General features: G+C 41.7%; 1 protein-coding gene across 1 annotated transcript in view; it reads left to right on the top strand.

The window, feature by feature from the left end:
- The window catches only part of CABLES1 (Cdk5 and Abl enzyme substrate 1), a 71,911-nt gene that overhangs the window by 25,383 nt on the left and 25,927 nt on the right, over positions 1 to 20,601 (top strand). Inside the window, exons 2-4 of the mRNA XM_021551555.3 lie at positions 8,611 to 8,682; positions 10,882 to 10,974; positions 17,698 to 17,775. Coding sequence (XP_021407230.1) covers positions 8,611 to 8,682; positions 10,882 to 10,974; positions 17,698 to 17,775 — 243 coding nt within the window. The remainder of the gene's footprint in view (positions 1 to 8,610; positions 8,683 to 10,881; positions 10,975 to 17,697; positions 17,776 to 20,601) is intronic.

Here is a 20,601-nt window from a genome sequence, read left to right as displayed (position 1 = left end):
AGACTATTCACAGTGTCTAGGATATATTTTTTTAGCAGTGCAATTAATTGTATGTTCAGATCTATTCTAAGTCCAAGAAAAGATGTGAGATTACAGAATATGTTCTCCCAGATAGCACATGTGTGTCTGGAAGCAAGACAGGGATATGAGGTTCCCAGTAGATAACCCAAAAAACACCTCAAATGAAAGAGGAAAAGGCTGGAGTTTTAATTGTATGGTTATGTATGCAGGCTAGAATTAAAGTATTTTTTTTCAGATGACTTAGTAATGCATGCGCCATGTTTCCATGTTTTCTGGTATCTACTGCATTTTGCCTTGATTTGCAAGAGAGTTTCTTAGTTAATTACAGGACTTTGGTTGTTATGGAATACAGCTTTTGCAATTGGTTTGAAAGTTGATGCTTCATTTCCCAATGATGTGATGCTTAAGGGGAAATACTTATTTTGAACAGAACTGAATATTCATTGTTTTGCAGTGCACAGAGGTTTGTCAGGGATAAATGACACGTGAAGAATCTGTTAGATTCATGTTAAACCAGTGAAGGCTATTAGGGTATGGTTTTTACTACCACAAAAGGACATAAAGATGGACAGTTTGTATGTTCTTTACAGTGCTATTGTATCTGCTTTGGCAAGCATCCTTGTTTTCATAAGGTCAGGTGATTAATCTTGTTGTTTGCTTCCTCCCTAGTTTTGAGTGTCTCTAAATGCCCATTGATGTCTTATCGTGATAATGTGTGTTAGGTTATGAAGTAATGGTTGTTCTGAAAAATATAGTTATGGCAGTGTTGGGGCATACTCAGAATAAATCACTGCACAGAAGCCTTCTGAAAGGTATCACACTGCTGCAGAGTCAGAAAAGTGAAGGCAGTGAATCTGTTATCATTGGTTAAAGGTAACAGGATGTAGATTTTTGGTGCTTCAGCATCTGTGAGAGCTCTGCTGTGTGTTAATGAATCTTACTGAATTGTGACTGTAGCTCCTCATTATGGCTTGGGCAGAGCCAACAGTGTGAGGACTGGGTGCAGAGGCAGCTGTCTGCAGAGGGAAGATAGCATCATTGAATCATGGAATCATTTAGACTGACCTTTCAGTTCATTGTGTCCAACCATTAACAAGCACTGCCAAATCCACCACTAAACCATGATGGTAGTTTCAAACAAGATACATCTTTGGAGAATTGGGATTCCTGCTGAGGAAGGTGAACATTAAATGTTCCCCAGAGTTGGCCACATGTGATGATTGCTCTTCTGTTCTCCCTAGACTAAACACTGGGAGTTGTTTTCCCTTCACTAGAGATTTCTTGAAATCGTGTCTTCTAGAAAGACTGATAGTGTGTCAAATTGAATTGTGCATAATGCTAAAAAAGCACAAAAGCAAAAAAAATCCTGTTCTCCCAATACCTTCTGTTTTTCTGCACAGTTGCATGTACACATCCACACTATACAAATGCTTTGTCAGTGAACTGCTTTCTACTCGGCGCTTGTAGTGAAAGTTCCTTATCTCTTTGGAGTGCTGTTTATCTTGATTTTATATTTGATTTAACTAGACACAGATGATCCCTCTGGGGCATTGGGAGAGGGCTGTGCTAGAATTTTGTGTGCTAATTGAAGGATCACGTGTGTAAAGCTGCATAATAATACGTGAACAGGGCATTGTGTTGCATTGTGAAAGGTCAGTGGAATACTTTGGTTTTGTCGTGTTTATTTTCTTCATTGTTTCTTAATTCTTTCCTCATTCTTAATTCTTACTTACATCCTACCTCTGGGATGGCAATGTAAGTGTTTTTCATGTTGAGATGTTATGCGCAGACAGGTCAGGAGGCAGCAGTTCGAGTACTGTGTATTTCAGAGCTTCTGCCTTGGATATCATGGGAGGATGAGGCTTGGAGAAGGAGTTGGGTAACAATATAGGTGCATACCTATAAATAAATATATACTATACTATAAATACTGAGTGCAGGGGGTACCCCTGGTTTAGGAGGAGTGTGTAGCATGGAGCCATGTTCATGCCATAGCTCTCCTGTCATCTCTTTGTTTCTGTCCATCTTCCTGCTTATGCCCAAAAGGTTGATGGAGACCGAAGACATTTGGCATGGCATTATTCTGGTTATTACTAGATTTGAAGGTCCATCTTCTTGCAGTGCATATCCCAGGAAAGCAGGTTGTTGAGAGTCCTGCTAGCTCAGGATCTCTGCTTCAAAGACTTTCCTCACAGCCCACTGCAGAATGCTGTGGTCTTGTCACGTGTTGGCATCCTGCCTGCACACAGGTGACAGCTAAATGGAGGGCTCTCGGTATGTTCTGTGTGTTTGGGCTGGGCTGCTGAATTAACAAAATAAGCCATTTTTCAGCATGCGCCAGATGCTTTTAACTCCCTTATTGTCAAGGGCAGCCTTTACAATACACTGCACGGTGTGGAAGTCCTAAATGGAGTTTGATGTTCTTTGCAGATAATGGCTCTGCTGCATAATTATGATAGCACACAATTAAAAATGGCTTTATATCGCTTTGGGTAGCTGCTGGAAATTCTATTTCCCTTAATAATTTTCAATAGTCTCAGGGTTTGTTTTTCCTGTGTTTGTCTTCCTTTAAGATTGGCAAAAGATAGGAAGAAAATGAGCTGGGACATAAGAATCCCAGTAAAAACTTCAGAGGGAGGGTGAGAGGTGACTCGTTAGCGGGTCTTTCATCTGGGTTCATGCTGGGGCATGAAGTCAGGGGTCAGGAAGTGAATGGGGATTCGTTCACAGCTGATGTCTTGTATAATATTTCGGAAGAGTAAATTAATTGTTTCAGCTTAGCCCGGGAGTTTGGGCAGAGGCGTTCAGCCGGCTGGCTGAGCAGCAGTAGGAGAGAAGTGGCATTTAAGTTTCCCTGGAGTGACAAAAGGGCTGGAGCTGCTGGGGACAGGGCATGGCCTGCATCTAGCAGCTCTGCTTGTACCTACTCTTCTGGCCCTGGAGTGGGGAGAAAGCCAGTGGCTGCACTTCTGTTCATACCAAATCCAGCTCCACAGAAGTTAGGAAGAGAATGGAAAATGATGACTTACTCAAAACTCAGAATAGCCTGCAGGATATGTTTGTAGCCATAATATTGTAATATATAATATACATACACATACATACATACATACATACATATATATATATAAATAAAAATTTGCTTTTAGTGGGGATTTTTTTTTCATTCTACTACATGGAAGCCTAATCTTAAATCTCACTGAATATTCTCCTTGTTTTCCTTTTACTGTTCAAGCCATTTTGGTGCTGGAAGGAACAATATGAAGCCCAAATGAAAAAAACAGCCCTAATGTTGCTGTTCCCGTAGAGGATCAAGGTGATGCTCTGCCTGGATTGACCTTTGTGAACTGCAAGTCCAGTTTTGGCAGCTCCTCAGGGAGTGTTTGCAAAGGACAGATTGGCTTTTGAGCAAGACCTCTTTGAGTCTGGAGGTGGCACCTTTCAGAGGTAGATGGATGCAGAGGGAGACTCTTCACTTAAACCTCTAGGCAGGCCCTGAGGTATCCTTACAGGTATCCTGATCTCATTTCTAATTATTGTAAATTTTATGTTTACTTTCTTTCCACTCCCCTTCTGCACCTATCCAGGATAGTGTTTCTGTGTGTAGGATACATCTTTTGTGAGGAAGGCACAGTGGAAATAAAGAATCCAACATTTTCAAAGCGTCAAGCAGTCCTTTGCTTGTCTGATGCTTCCAAGGCCACATTAGTATAAACACAGCTGTGATCAGAAGGCTGATGGCCCAGAGGTTTCTGCCCCATGCCCATTTTGCCTGGCCACCTGAAGGGAGGAGGTAGCCCATTGCATGTGGGAGCTGCCAGCAGTCTTCAGTGTTTGTCCTGCCAAGTTCTCCCATCAGTGTTAATGCAGCCAGCAAGTGCTCAGATGGTTGGCACTTCTGTGTCCCATGTCACTGCATCTCTGAAGGGATGCAGTTGTTCCAGATAAAGAAGCTTATCCTGAAGGGGTTCTCTTTTTTTGTTCTGGGAGCCAGCAGCACCCACACTGCCGGCTTCAGCTGTTACAGGTTTGTGATTTTAACAGAAGCAAGGGGAAAATCACACCCCCAACTTTCATAGAAATTAGTTGTATTTAAAATGTATCTTTTTCTTCCTGATTTTGTAGCTGTGCTAGAAAGTCATTACCCATGGATTCATTTTTCCTTATCTCTTGGATTATCATTGGCTTCCTTCCTTCCTTCCTTTCTTCCTGGATGAATTTATCCAGTGTTCTGATTGCAGCTCCTTCCCTTTTTTTATTACCTCCTGTCTATGTGGCTTAAGATTTTGTATGTTTAACATAGCTGAGCTGAGTATTTTGCAGCAGCTGAGAGCAAAGATAATATTCCACTGATTGATGGGATGGTTACAGTGAATATATTTGCAGTCTACTTGCTTTGGCTATTTGCAATTTTGGCTACAGACCTGCCTTTTTTCATTTTTCCTTGTTATTTAGTTTCTTTTTTTGCCCTTGTATTTTATTTAATTTTTGCAGCCGAGCCATGTATTAATCTGACTTTGGAGAGGGGGAAACGAAGACAACATTTTAGCTTTTAAGAAACTTCCACAGAGATTCAGACAGCTGGTCAAAGATAAATCCAGTATGCAATCAGGATCATGAGTATCTCAGAAAACAGCCATTTAAAATACCGTGGCATCAAATGTCTCTTTAGTTTCTTTCTTTGGTCTGCACTTGGAATTTGTTTGCAGGGTATTGGTTATTTCTGGGCACATGCACAGGGAACCAACAGCAAAGAAACAGACAAAAATTATTTTAGGTAGGTGTTGAAGGGAAAGTGATATTATTTGGTTTTTAAACAAAAGAAATCTGTAAGTTACATGAGACTTTGACCATTGTCCTGCAGGGGCTGATCATTAGAATGAAGAGGTCATCATCTTTCCAGTACTGAACTACCTATTTCTGTGTGCATTGGCTGTGGGGAGTGAGGGTGAGTTTGAAGTATACCTAGAATGTGGTGATTAAGCTAGGAGAATTTTTAAGGCTTTATGTGGGCTAGAAGAAATTAACATTTTTGTTGAAACATCTTTAATTTGGTTATTAAGGTCAATTGTGTTTTTTGGGTTAGTTTGACATTTAATCTACAAAAGTTTTAAAGCATTTTATGTTGAAATTGCATCTGCTTAGAGACTTACCCCAAAGCCTGAATCCTGTGTGAGTCATGTAGTGCTGTTGTGTTTTGTTCTGCATATATTCTTCCTCCTCAGTAGAACGATTTTCCCATAATTATTATTGAAATAGGGTATTTTTAAACACAAAATAGGTATCAACACAGCTTTACATTGGAATGATGGTGAAGCAGTTTGGGTTGTTTCAGTGCAAGTGTCTACATATACCAGCTGCTATAACATGCTAATCAATTTTTGAAAAATAACCCTTTTAGGAGTTGTACGGACAAACCCTGGCTGCTTGCCTGAAGAGAGAAAGATGATTAATTTAAATACTAAACACCAGTTGAGGTGATTAATTCTTAATGAAGTCAGTGGAAAACTGATTTTTCTTGTATTCCCTGGCAGATCCTTTCAAAAGCTTTCCTTTTCCAGAATTGTTTTTTGTCCTGTGTGTGTGGCACAGGATGTGACTTTGTTCTCAGCAGGTAGGTTCATTAGTTGGCATTGCTAGTATAATATCCAGCTGTGGAAAGCTTATAAAATACTGGTATTTAGGTCATCTTAATTAGGCCTAGAAATAAAGATTTAAGATAAAATGGAATAATTGTACATTCTTCATTGAAGCTGAGCTTCTTCAGTGAAAAGAGGGTGTGATTCCTGGACAGTATGAACTGATTTCAACAGAGTTGCTCCAAATCCTCCTCTCTGGTGCTCCTTTGACATTGCTGGGAGTTGAAGTAAATAAAATTAATAATTCAGGGGAGAGGTGAAAGATTGTGGCAGTTTTCAGCTGGGTTGGGGTCTGGGCTGGATATCCTTGCTCTCACTGACACCTGTGTCAGTACCTTTTATGTGTGTTTTCTTCCTTTCTTCCTGGATGGATTTATCCAGAGTTATGCTTGTATCATGCCCTAGTTGAGAGGGAGGAGCTCAGGTATCAATGCTCCTCTCCCAAGTTGGGGTGAACAAAGAGTTTCCCTTGCTCCTTTGTGCCGATTCACTTGCCATATAAGGTAGCCAAAACACTGCAAAATCAGTACTGGTGAAAATTGATGTGAGGTCTTTCATACTGATAGGGGTGGCAGTGATTCCCGCCCAGCCTATGCTGCATTTGAGGTTAGCAAGCAGAAATCAGGAGGCAGCATCCCTGCTGCTGGGCTTGAGAAGTTGAGAGCAGTGAGGGAAGCCAGAGGACTGCAGCGGACAACTGGATGACCAGCTGGTGAAATGCAGTCGTGTGTGTTCCAGCCACCCACTGCATCTGCCTTAATGACAGATGCAAATGCAGGATCTTCTAACCCGCGTCTGGGAAACTATCATCAGTGAAGCTGAGGATGGTGCATAACTTTGGGCAAGGAGACTCTTGGAAAAAGGCTTCAGTGGCAGCTGGAATATGCACCTGGTGCTGTACAAGCACCTGGCATCTACAGGAGATACAGAGTGACTAGTTTGATAAGTTTAGTATGAAGAAGGTGGCAAGGCTGTACCGTTGTTTATCTCTCTTTGACAAACAACATGCCAAGTATGCTTTTGGTGTTGGAACACCACAAGATGGGAGTGTGCCATTATTTGTGTTATTAAGCTAATGATGTATAAAGAGATATTAAAAACCCAACAGCTATCATCTGCCATGTCATCTACCAGTGGTGATGGTAGTTGAAACTTCCAGCTTTGCTTATGGAGTGGTGAAACTGAAAAAGGAGGAGGAGTTCCTCCTGATCTGAATATCTTGCAATAAGAGCATTCCTGTGTCCTCTCTGATTAAAAGGATGGAGTCCTGGGAGCACCCATGGGTGCAGGAGACAGGGGTTTGGTCTCTTCTTCCTTGTTTATGCCTGCACATCCTGAAATGCAGACTCTTTTTTTTAGCATTTTGAAGATATATCGTATCTTGCACCAGATCTTCTAAAATCCTAGTTTATACAAAGCCTGAGGGGATTTAGGTTTGCATATTTTTCCTAAGAGGATTATGCTTCACACTTAGTTGATCTATAAATTGTTTGAGGGGTTTTCTGTGATTTTCTAAGGACACAAGAAGCTGCATGCACATTCAAATTGTCCTGAAATATGTTGTCTGTGGGTTAGTGATAGAAATTTGGTGTTTGAATTAATAACATATTGTATCACTAAACCTTAGGGTTATTTTGACCTGAAAAACATTTTGGTAATCAGATTTGCAGCATGGCTGCAGGAACAGTTGTAGCAGCACAACTGGAGGGGCAAGGGAATTGCAGGAAGGATTAGAAACTGCTTACAGTAGCAACAGAGAAAACAATTTATTTTGAAAATACAGATCAGAAATAAATTAATGAGCACCTTTCAAGCATATAAGAGTGCTCACGACATTCTTGAAACTCTTTGCTTGCAGATCAAGGGAGTAAGGCAGCTCAGTGGGAATTGGGCAGGAAATAGTGATAGTCTTGGGAGACTTTTGTCATTCATATTCAGCCTCAGCCATGGCCCTGGCGATTGATGGGCGCTGGCAGAGCTCCTGCCAGCCGGGTGCTGGGGCACAGTGCCACAGCTCTGCTGGCTGTTGCAGCTGTTTTGACGCCCATCAGTGATGGAGTAGCTTTAATGATTGCTAGCTTAATTTCTCTTTATATGCCTGTGGGTGGGCTGTGTCTTACACATTCATTTATGTTATTTATAGTGGTTTTTTGGAGGGTTGGGTGCAGTTCTTGTTTTGTGCTGCTGTCAGGGTGTTTGGAGGTTGTGCAGCAGCAATGGCTGCTAAAACAAAGCCTGTACTGGGACATCTACTCTGCCTGCTAGACCAGCCAGAAAAACTGTAATGCTAAGATTTCCATAATTATTTCTTTGAAGGTGGATGAAGGATGTGGCTCAGACATAGGAAAATTGTTTAAAACGGAGCTTAGCTCACCTGTGCTGCTCATGGGGATGATCAGCACTTCTGTTGAAACTGCTCTTTTATAACCAGTATTGCTGGCACTATCATCTTTCATCTCACTTCAGACACTCCTCACAGGAGTGATGAGATGGACATCATGGAGAAACAAGTGGCACTTGCTTGGTAGAAAGTGCAAGGGGCAAAGAGAAGTGTCCCTGTGGCAGTGTGAAGGACAGGCAATCTCTGTGGCTCTATGTATGCATTATTTTGTCAAAGCTCTGTACTTGTAGCATTGCCAGCTGTACTGCAGCATATGTGGGACTGTGTTAAATGAGTGTTAAAACCTTGAAGGAAGGGGAGCACAAACTGAGGAGGAGCTGTTGAAAAGCTGAAACTTCTGCTTTGCTGTAGCAGCTCATATGGAGTAAGTTTGCTTCTGGGTGGAATCAAACAGATTAAGATAAGCAGAACAGAACAAACTTTATTAGTATCCAAAGGTGTGGCTTGGCTAGTGAAGGGCGGTTTTTGATCTTTACTCAGTAACAGCTCTGAGGACTTCCTTGTGCTCTCTAATCAGCAGTGATATTTTGTGTTCTGCTTTCTTTGCAGACGTCGGCTGATCTCCCAGCGATCTTCTCTGGAGACTCTGGAGGACATCGAGGAAAACGCCCCACTGCGGAGGTCATTTTATTTATTCTCTCTCTGGCTTCTTGTCTGTAAAACACATGCATGGGCAGGCTTGCTCTCCCTCCTCATGATGAAAAGTAGCTGGGTCTTCACATTAAGATATTCTTAAAACTTTACATGCCCTGCGAGGTGGTGGCTGATACGAATTGCACATTCCCTGGCTTTAGGTCAATAAACAAAAAAGCAGTATTTAGACAAAATGTCAGGAATTAAAATGCCAGGTTTGATAAATAGAAAAATTTCATTGTCACCAATATGAATGACTAGCCCCTAGTCAGTAGTACCCTAACATCTGTGGTACATTTAAAAAGTATGTACAGATGGTTTAATACAGTAAGTTTTTGAGGGCTAGTATTTTTAATGAATTTTTATTGTCTGTTTTCTGAACACATGCAAGCTTATTTTGATTCCCAGCATTGCTGTGTGTGTGTTGGCTGGTAGGTTTGTGACTGCTACCCCACTAATAAAACTGGTCCTATCCTTGTTATATTGACTGCTTCAGTGTGGTTTGATTTGTGCATCTGGGAGACCACAGCTTCCTTCTCTGGGGACCACAGTAATTAGTCACTAGTCAGTCCTCTGGGGTGATGGAAAGTGGAGCAACTGCTTAACAGTCAGAAACTGGCTTGTCAGTAATCTGACCAGTGCATGGAATGCTTCCAGGTCAGCTGTTCGGCAAGACGGCAGCCTAAGTTTGACTGCCTCTTTATCTTAGGACCTGTAATTCAGCTGGTTTATATTGGTGTTTAGCCTACAGCCTTGTTTGTCCACATGCAGATTGGCTGTCTCTCCTTACCTCGAAGCAAAGATAGCAGAGGCTGTACCAATTGGCTTATTACCAAAGCTTGATTATTTTTACAAAGCTCACTGTTGCATGCTTACCAGCATGTTATGAAGTTCCCACAAGTGATTCAAACATGTATAATTGGTAAAAGATATAAACAAAGTATGGTTTGCCAGGCAGTATTTTTACTTGCTAATTTGCAGAATTGGTGGTAGAATGTCTCTCTTGGTGCCATTTTCCTGTGAAGAAGCTAGCAAGGCTAATTGTGATCAGAGAGTGAGGGAATCTCAAGGCTTTTACTAGCAGGAGGAAGGCAGAAATGGCAAAGTGATGGGGTGCCCCTCCCGGTGGGCCTGTACCACATGATGGTGTTTGGTTTCAGTCCAAGTTAATAACCTCATGGGCTTGAGAAGCTGCTGAACTCTGCCTGTGCAGGGGAGAGGTTGGAAAAGAAACATTAGGGAAGCTCAGCACTGAGGAACTGTGCTGGTCCCATGCACCGGCAGAGGATGCTGGTCCTGTAGGTACCATGGAGGATGCAGCAGCCATGGTCCAGCCCTGGCTGTGCTGGGAGCACAGGACTCGTCTCCAGTGCCTGTGAGCTCTGCCTCGCCCTGCAACAAAACAACCCTGAGATGAAACAGAGAATGCTTTCACATGCACTGACGAGAAAGAGCAAGGGTGGAAGGCAGGGGGAGGATATTGCTGTTTGTCTCATCTCTCCTTCCTCTGGCAATTTCTTTCTGTAACTGGAATTTATAAAGCACATTCAGATGTAAAATAGATTTAAGGCTTAATGTTTTGAAGAATGATTATTTTATTCTGGGGTAGTTTATTTTATTGTCAGTTGTTTTGTATACTGTTAGGAATGTGAAAAGTAATATTTAGAGTTAAAATCAAATAGGAATTATCTTTGCAAATAGGAGATTTTAAATCTTTCTAAAATTAAAACAAGAAAGAACTTCCCACAATGGCTCCTTTATCAATAGCAGAAGAGCATACAAAAGCGTGGGTGTTGGTGTGAGTGGGTAAAATTGCATATTTACTAGGTTTTGGTTTGGCTTAATTTTTCTGTCTTCTGAAAGCTTGGGCTAAACTGTCATGGCAGATTACAGGAAGTTTTACTTTGCTGATATTTTTTAATGAGGGTTTTTTTTTTTTTTTGGCATGAAGGGAGGGGGATGGTGCCTTTTCTCATTATTATTTTAAATATTTTTTTTTGTTTGAGCTGTTGCGTTTCCAGACTTATTGTCTTTATTGTTCTTGCTGATTCCTAGCACAGGGTGACTTGAATCATTTGTCTCGTCTTTCCTTCCTGCTTTTGTGTAGACTTCTTGGCGGTACAGCAGGGAACTGAGAACTTTTTTTTTCTTCTCCCTCCCCTCCCTTGCAACTGATTTATTTTTCAGATGTCGGACACTCTCAGGATCACCCAGACCAAAGAACTTTAAGAAGGTTCATTTTATCAAGAACATGCGGCAACACGATACCAGAAATGGCAGGTACTGTGCATGCAAAGGCTGCTTCTGCAGAGGCAACCCATGGGTTCTGAGGGAAGGGGCAGGATCAGCATCCCCCTGCAAGGGCACAGCCATTGCCACTCACCACCTAATGGTCTTTGCCAAATAATCTGTGAGGGTGCGGGCTGCAGTGCATGCTCCGTTCCCTAGGGAAGTACCTGTCAATGGAAGTGCTAGCCCACAGATTTTAAGACCTGTGTCTCCTTAATGCAAATAACCTGCAAAAAAGGAAAATATGTGATGATGTTGGAACAAATTAGTCATAATCTGGTTGCATTTCTTCAAGGATGTTGCCAGGTTCTAAGTTTGAGAAGGGAACACAGCTGAAGCTGCCTGGACCAAGTTTAGCAATGGTCCAAGGATACTGCCAACATCTATTAGTGGATACAACATGCTGGTAAATGCACAGACAAGGATGGTTGTGGCAAATGAGGCATGGGATCCTAGTTTCCATGGCAGATGTAGGCAGAGAGGCTTCCAGGGGATGTCTGGGAGGTGCACCTGTGTCTGCAGCATGCCCTGAGCTGGGATGTGGACTGCCCAGGTTACAGCCATAGGCACTGGTGGGACCTGTACAGCAGCCATTGGCTGAGAACTGGCTTGCTGCAAAGATGTATTCCCATCTGCTGAAGGTGTATCCATCAGCAAAATCGATACTCTGCTGCGGTGTCATCCAGCTCAGAAGTGAAACTGGCTTCCCCCTGCTTATAAAGAACATATCTGTCCTCTCTGATTTTCCAAAGACAATTTCTCCCTGTGCCTCATGATTTTGTTATCTTTTTCTTCCAAATCTGAGTAGTTTTGAACTAGGCCACCTGAATAGGGTGCATGCAGACTAATATATCCCAGTGAGAGTTGACCCTTGCACATGCCTGTTCTGATAAAACTGCCATGGCTGAGAACCATGTATGCTCTGTTGGACTGATTTGTGCCTGTAGCCTTTGATTTCCATCAGACATGGAACCACATCAGTAGAAATTCTGACATTGCATTGAACCACAGGTTTTATGAATTGAATTCTGATAGGTGTTACTTGGCTCAAGAAAAATTTTCTTCACTGTTATTCTCACACATATGACTGAATGCAGTGAAAGGTAGTAATCTACATGAATGTTGTACAAGGTGGCCATGAGAGATTTTAGAAACAGCTTTTAGACCCAGCTGTAGTATCAAACAGACACATACATATTGACTTGACTATTGTCTGACTAGCCACTGATTACTGTCTTTATAAGAAATACATGTGGAATCAAACACTGAAAAGCAACCCTTTAATTTTTGTCCACTTTGTGCATAATGAGATATATGGTCTGGGAAGTTCTTACACCAGAATATGCTTACAAGGTATTATGCAAATTCCACAGAGAAAAATTTTTGAGATGTGCATATAAAATCTAGGCATAGACTTGACAGAAATAATACCTGCAAAAGAATGAATAAATATTTGATTTGTAGACTGCTTTCTTGATGTTTTGCAAAGAAGTATTTGTAGCATATATGCAACATTTTACCCTAATTCAAAGATCAGTCATTATGTCTGACAATATAACTGAATATTTTTCTTGCTAAGAAAGCTGTGAGAAAGCTTCTGTTATTCAACTGGCTTCTTATCTTTATCAGCAGACACAGTTTTCCAGAATATTTCCACAATCATAATAAAGATCTCTTTATCTAGAATACAAATACAATAAGAACAAGAGACACAGTTTTGGCAATAGTTTTCATCCTATGGTTGTAGAGCTACAATGATGCTAGCTAAAAATAAAATGCAGAGTTAACACTTTGTGTCACCCTATGTCTAGCAGTAAGTAATTTGAGTGCGCTCTGTTTTTCCTGGGTGTCCGGATGTAGTCACTGGAGTTAATAGGCATTCTGGATGAAAAGAACCTCTAGAAATACAGGTGGATCTGCTTTGTGTATTCATCCTAAAATCAACACTGTTCCTGAGTATGTTAAGGCTTCTGAAGCTGGTGTCCTTCCCACCTGCCTGTGACACAGAGGGGCACAGGTGTTGTAATGGATATGAAACCCTCCTGGGGCTCCTTTCCATGCCTGAAACCTTGTCCCAGGTGGCTCATGCATGGTTGTGCAGGATGCAGGTGCTGAGCTGGGCTGGAGTCAGGCTCCGAGCTTCCTCCAAAATGCCTGACCCTTATTTGACAGTATGTCAGTCTTCCACTCAGGATGAGGAACCCAGCTTTGAAAACATCTACACGGAATATATTTTTGGGTGGTGAATTTCATGACTGGGTTTTAAAATAGCCAGCACTTTCAGAAGTTGTTTCACTGGCTTGTGATTGTGTCACAGCAAAGAAAACTGTAGTGTGAATGATAGATCAGGGCTCCTCTCTCCAGTAGGTGCCTTTGTTTGTATCTCTCAACCTGTAAGTGATGTGTCCTTGTCCTGTGGCACTGAGAGCTCTTATCCTCTCAGCCTCAGGGATGACATGTGTTGAGCAGCGATGCTCTGGGTCCAGCCTTTGGCAGTCCTGCAGCAAGGCAGGACCCACTGTGGTTAAAATAAGAGTTCAGTTATTTAGCACAGAGAAAAAGCTCATGCAGAAAAATACAGAGACTGGAGCTTAATCAGAAAGTCCTTGTAAAGCTTCCTGTTGATAGTTCTGATCACTGGTTAAACCGGTTTCTTTGGATTTCTAGATTGTGGCTTATTAAAGGAGTTAGAAATTAGGGTTCCTAGACTATCTTAGCAAAGCAATCTTGTAAAACAACACAAAATACATTTTCCCATTTAAAGAGAAAGACAAGTCAACCCTGAAATACAAACTAGCACAGGTAGGCACCAGCATATGGTTTTATCGACTTTACTCAGCAGGTTTATTTGGGATATCCTCCATAAACACTGAAGCAGAAGATTAGCAAAAATGAGCCACCAAAATGGCAACCTGAACCAGCTGAACAGTTACTGGTGAGAGTGGGACAAGGACTCTAGAGTTATCTTATATAGCAGGTATAAAAACAGTAAAGCAAAGTTCCTCTCCCACCCCCATGCCATTGCTTTCTCAATTTTTTTGTTAGTAAACACATCTGAGTGAAGGGCAGACATCATAATGAAATGTCTCTTTTGCTACTCTCTTAATTGCACACTCATACAGACTAAGTTGTTGATGATTGGCAGCAACCTCACAGTTAATAATAACTCTCAGCCACCTTCTAATTGCCCTTGAACTTCTGAGACTCCAAAATGAGGGCTGCTACCCTGACAGCATCCATGGTTTGTGTGTTGTCTTTGTGTGCTGGGCAACAGCACACAAAGGCAGTCAAAAATCATCATTCAGGAATGAGAAAAGTGGCTGCAATATTCCATGTGTGGATGGTATATATGATGTATATCACATTGCCTGATAGCAGCCCTTTGGAGCAACACAATCAAACTTAGACAGATGCTGGGAAAAGTAGACATTGTTCTTTAAGTCTATCAAATTACTGATTCTGTTGAGGGCTTCATGTTCATTAAGGTTTTTTTGCGGTATACACTTCATAAAGAAATTGGAAGATTAGCTTTTATAGCCTTTTGTACATTGTCAGAATTCTCTTGCAAAATAATGGTTGCTCTGAACTATAATAATGAGTACAACTTTTCAGTGAAATGTGAGAATTAAAGAATTAAAACATTTTGTGAAGTGGTTTTAAACATGTCTATATGACACAATTGGAATCAAGGCATGTAAACACTCTCACACATCTTCTGAGCTAGCTCCTTCAGTGGTGTGCAGGATTGTAGATGCCCTTTGTTGAAGAGTTGAAATCCAGGAATATACTTTTCTCCCATAAGCAATAATTTGATTTTCTTGAGCAGCAATGGACTTCCACCATGACTTCTTCTCCAAAACATACTTTGTGACAAGTTGCTGGACTTTCTGCCCCAGCAAACCATCTACAGGCCTTCAGAATTTTTTTTGCTTCTATGCATGTCATCGGACCTATACATAAAATGCCTTTTTATTCCTCCATTATGAATATTTGGCCACTGTTTTCCCCATTTCCTTTCCAGTCCAGCTCCTAAAGCTGTTTTGCATCACTCTCCCTTGGCAGCTTTGTAGATGAGGTTTTGTGGCTTCCTAGCAGTGGAGGCTGTGGGCTCCTCTCATGCTCTGCCTGGGAGATCTTTGTGTAAAGAGGATCTGCTGATTTATGGAAAGAGAGGCAATACTTGGGTCCCAAGGGAAAGAAATCTGAAAAAAATAGAGTCTGGGCTGGTGCTTTTTATTTCCTTTCTTGTATGATTCCTTCTGATACGCACAGTTCTGTGGTAACTTCCTACTGTTGTCTTTGCTTGTGGACATGGAAGCACCAGTTTGTTTTTCTTTTAAGTAGTAAGAGTTGAGTGGTATTTTTAGGGAGGTGTAGGGCGTTGGTGGAAGAGCTGTATTTCCAGAAGCAGCCAGAGGGAGGGGGATAATATGCTTAGTGGGTACTGTGGTTTTCCGAATTCAAAGATGCTTTCTGATGTCAGCCTCGAAACCTGTGCCAAGTTTCATACATCAGCAAACAAGGCTTCCAGTGAACAAGCAAGCTGTTGTGAGTAGCAGCCATTCAGCAGTAAGCAGTGGCAAGCACAAAATTAATCATATGCCAGGGTTTTTCTTGCTTGTGGATTGCTGTCCCCAAATGGGAAAAATTATTCCTCCCTGCTCTGTAATTCAGTGCCGCACCATGAGACCATCTTGAAGGATCTGAGATTTCACTTAGGTAAGGAGTGTTACAGCATTCAGACAACAATGAAATTGTACTTCATCTGCGGCAGGAGAACTTCCTAAAGCTTATGTGTGTTTATTATTAGAAACCCTTCTTCATTAAAGGGTAAATCCCTCTTTGCTTTCAAATGGAATTTTAAGGAAGAAAATAGGATTGCTGTAACAGAATAATCCAGGAGAAGGAAAATCGATCATTCTGCATTTTTCCAAGGATTATGTGCAGCAGCTCTCTTGGGGAGCTAAACCTTTTCCAAGAATGATGACTGAACTGGTCCCTTAAAGAAACAGTGTTCTAATAACAGCGTATCTGGTTCATAGGTACGTGTGCTGGTTTTCAGACAGCAAAGAGCAAAAGAGTTTGCTAGGGTTTGTTGTCCAGCTTTGACCAGTGCAGGACAAAGGATGAAAAATTCAGATTAAATCTTCATAGATCTGTGGGACACAATGTTAGAAAAATCAGTTTTGGGGAGCGGAGCAAGGAAGTGCAATAGCCCTGACAGCCAACATAGTGGTAGGTCCTAGCGTTTTCACAAGTGGAGATTTTTAGGAAGGTAAAATATCAGTAAATTCTAACACTAGACAGGTCAGAAAACATCACAAATTGTTGTCACTGTGTCTTCGGCTGCACCATGTCAAATTCCTCTGTTAGCCAACTTTAGAGGGAAGAAGGGTCAGTTGTACAATGGTACAATTTTCAGTGTCCTGAAGGCAATAAGGAAAAAGGGTCCATTTGTAAGCAGTTACTTATTGGCATTTTATGTCTTACTTCTTGACCAAGCTTCTCTTTGCTTCTTGCAAGAGTTTATCTCCCAGAACTTTAATAATGTAGCTACTGGCATCCCATTCTGTTTTATGGGAAGTGGGTCTTGACTTCAGGGTGGTTTTGGTGTTGCTTAATATGTCAGAGCCTAATGACTGAAGGCAGCAGTGTGGCTGTGTAACAGACAGGTTGCTCCAAGCTATTTGATTTAAAGGAAATTAACTCTAACTGAGCCAAAACCAGGACAGTATCACACAGTGACTTTGCAGATGTTGCAGAGATTTGGAGACTGGTTAGAAATACAAGGCATCTGCTCTAAGAGTGCCCTGCATTCTGAGGTAAGCTCTCTGCAGGCAGATGATGTATGACTTCACGTAGCCAAATCTTGGCTAACTGCCTGTGAGGAAAAAAGGCAAGCCATGCTTAGAGGAGGAGGGATTCAGCCCTGACATTGACTGAGACTGATGTGGCAGGAAGCTGTGGGATTGGTTATGTCTGAGTGTCAATGCAACATCATAACTAAGAGGGCTAATGTGATTATTGAGCACAGAGGCTGAAGAATGTCATGGTATTGAGATGACACATTGTCATGAGACATTGATCTTAAAGGTAAGACAGGAAGATGTGCAACTTCTGAGGTCAGGGATAATGCCTGGAGACCAAGAAAGAAAGGTGATGGGGCCAAACTGGAAAAAACTCAAAAGAGGAAGTTTGGAAACAGTGAAAGGATCTGAAAACTTAACATAATAGCAAACCTAGCCTGATTGATGGATGAAGCCTATTTCAGGAACAAGAAGCTGACAATCAAGGTAGTCCTTTGGTTTAGCAGAGAAAGGTCACAACTAGCAGCCAGAGTGTGTATCAGAGGTACTTGGTGTGTATCACCTGAGTTGCTGCTGGGTTTGTCTGTTGAGTTTCACCCATTGTAGAATGGTCCCGTGCTTCTGTGGGTAGATTTCTTTCACTAGGAGGGCATCTGTCCTGGATTCCAAGATAGTCAAGATGGTCTTCATACTCATTCACTGCTAATTTGCTGTAGCACAGTCTTCAGCACTTCCATAAAGACTCTGTGGCACAATATCTGTGAGATGTAAATGAGGACAGAGAAATCATCCATTATGGAAGTTTTATGATGCAAATTCCTCAATGGTAACATCTAATGCTTTGCTTATTGTGGTGGGATTTTTAAATTTTAGTCTTTGATTTCTTTTATTTTCTTTTATATTTTAGAATAGTCCTTATCAGCAGCAGAAGATCCTTCTGTAGCATATTTTCAGTGCTGCCATATCGAGACTGTACCCAAGTCGGGTATGTATATTTATATGTGTACTGCATAGTCTTTCTGGGCCTGCATGTAGACCTGATAACAGACAACAGCATGATGGAGGCTAATGCTTTTATATGTCTGCTCTGAGAAGAGATAAATGCTCTTAGGTGTATTTTCCTTTGTGGACCATTACCAGGTTAAAACTACAGCTCTCAGTCCCCACTTTATTATATGTGTTGTGGTATCTTTGTTTACTAAGCTGGAGAAAATTACCCCCATGAAATCAATGTTCTTGAAAAAAATGCACTTTTTTGTTGTTTCTTCTGGCTTCACTCATCTTTGTCAAAAAAAAAATACTCCAGACAGCATGACTTTAATTGCGTAAGCCATCTTCCCTGTCTCTTTCTCCTGTGCAAACATAGTGCTATTGTATCTAAATTTCCAGAACTATAAAGAAACACTTGAATTCAAACAGAATACTTTTTTATTTATTACTTTTAGTCGCTGGTCAGATCATTCAGTGAAAGCATTATTTTGGTGATAGTTTTATTCAGGTTCATAGCTGTCTGTGCAGCTGCCCCTAATGTGCTGAGACACTGTAACTCTGATAGAAAAGTTCCTTTGGAATGAAGGAGCTCTCTAGAGACTGAGAAAGCTTTTAGCTCTTCCACTGAAACCATAGGAGTGGAAGAAACTGGATTTGGCTGGAGGATGTGGCCTGGCAGGCTCTGATGGCCAGCTGGGTGTAGTGCAAGGCTGGGATCAGCAGTGCTGGTGGGCAGCAGCTGTGACCCTGGGACAGGGGGGAACAGCATGGCCACCATGCTCACTTGCCAGAGACCTGAGAAGTCCTTGTGGTTGAATCAGTGACTGCAGAGCACAAAATGCATGGGAAATAGTCAGTTGATACACTGAGGGGGGTTTGAAAGATCCACAAGTCATCTACAGTCAAATCTTTCCACTGTATAAATGACAAATCATACTTTCCAGCCATCTATTTAGTTCTGGAGAGTGATTTGTCACAACCTACTTGTGCACCAGTAATTCAAAACAAAGGGAGATTATTTTTAATGCACAAAGGAAAGGAAGCACCTTTGTCAGACGGTTGACTCTGTCTGCTCACTCTTACAGTAAATTTTTTCCCTTAATTAAACTGTGATGACACATCAGGCAAATTCTTGACAGACTGGCAGATTTGTTCTTTGTTCTTGAGTACACTGTCATTCTTTTATGGTCATCATCCTGTGGAAATTCCCTCTTTATTGAAAATTGAACACATTTTGAAATTCTGATGACTGGTTATACCTTCTAAATTACAGCAGCAACGAGCCCAGCTGCAAAACTAAATATTATTTCAGCATGTCGTGTCTTGTACTGTGCTTACACAGCAAGAAGAGCATGGGATGAGAAGGTAGCAAGTGCCAGTACACAATAATTCAACCCTGTTCCCTTGGATAAAAAGCCAAGATTTAAAAAAATGCCCTCTGTCTTTCTTCCAGAGCATCAGAGGAAGAGAGAAACAATTCAGTGGCACCTCCTTCCAGGAACAGCTGGTGCACAGAACAGATGAGGCAGTATAGCATAAACTGTAGCCACTCTGTTTAGGCTGCTTGCTTACTTGCACATTTTAGATGTGAAGTAGGAGTGGGGAGAGACACTGGATGCTCTTATTAAGTACTGTAATGACAGCATCCTTTAGCTTTGCTTTCTCTGAATCCCTGAATTGCTGATGTCTGTCCCCAGGTAAGATGTCCCAACTGGTTGTTCTGCAAATATCACTGAACACTTAATGAAAAGAAACAGGTCCTTGCAGGGAGCCATGGACACATCTGAAATTTGAACTGAAGAGAGCCCCGGCAGGAGTGGGAGAGTAGAATGGATGAGCAGGCAGGAGGAGCTGTTCTGTGTGAGAGGAGCACATAGTGGAGCTGCTGCTGCAGCTTCTCCACCTCTGCTCCAGCTGACAGGCACTGTGGCCAGTGAGGACATCTCCAGGCACAGCTGTTTTGTGGAGGCTGCCAGCCCTCCATCAGCCCTGTTGTACTCGAGGCAGTACAGAAGAGCTGTACTCTACCAATGCAGACAGATATAGCCTGCAAGAACAGATCCATTATAAAAGCATGGTAAAAGGAACTTTTTGAAGTCACAAATCAATGTACCTGTCCTGTGTGGATGGGGCAGCATCACCCCTCACCAATGAGGTGCAAGAAGTATATTCTAGACTGTGGCCCTCACTTGCCTGCCCTCCATGCAGAGGTCAAACTGCAACAGCAAGAACCCTCCCCAAAAACCTCTAAACCATGATTTTTAAGTGGTCGTGCCAATACAAATGGAGGTCTGGTGAGAGAGATGTAGCTGTACATGAGGGGATGAAGTTTGAGGTACCCCTGGAGTAAGTTTCCCAAATGCTTACTTTTCTTCCTCTATCTGGACCAGCAGAGCAAGTGTGAGAGCAGATATAGCCATGTGAAAGCAATGTAAGGAAAGCTTCACTGTAAGTCAGGAACTGAAGGAGATGCTGAGCATCTTGCCTGCTGGCATTCCTTGCCCTACAGTATCTCTTGATGTTACATCTACCTTAGTAGTAGCTAAGGGCAGTAATTTAGTGATGTGAAAACAATTTTAACAGTGTTATTGCCTCCGTTCTTAATTGGACAGACACAGAGAAAGGTTGCCTGAATGTTTGGCTTTATGACATACAGAGTCATGTCTACACACAGGGTAGAGGCAAGTGCTTGTACTGCAGGTTTGGGTTGTGCAGTTGCTTCTCGTTTTTCAACGTATTGGAAACCTTAATGGATAAAGGGTTCCTCTTTTTTTTTCAAATATAATACTTCAAAAGATGTAAGATCTGCTTTGTGAATGGT

The sequence above is a fragment of the Lonchura striata genome, chromosome 1 (assembly GCF_046129695.1).
Source record: "Lonchura striata isolate bLonStr1 chromosome 1, bLonStr1.mat, whole genome shotgun sequence".
Lineage (NCBI taxonomy): Eukaryota > Metazoa > Chordata > Aves > Passeriformes > Estrildidae > Lonchura > Lonchura striata.
The sequence above is the reverse complement of the archived record's forward strand: the minus strand, read 5'-3'. Positions and strand labels throughout refer to the sequence as shown.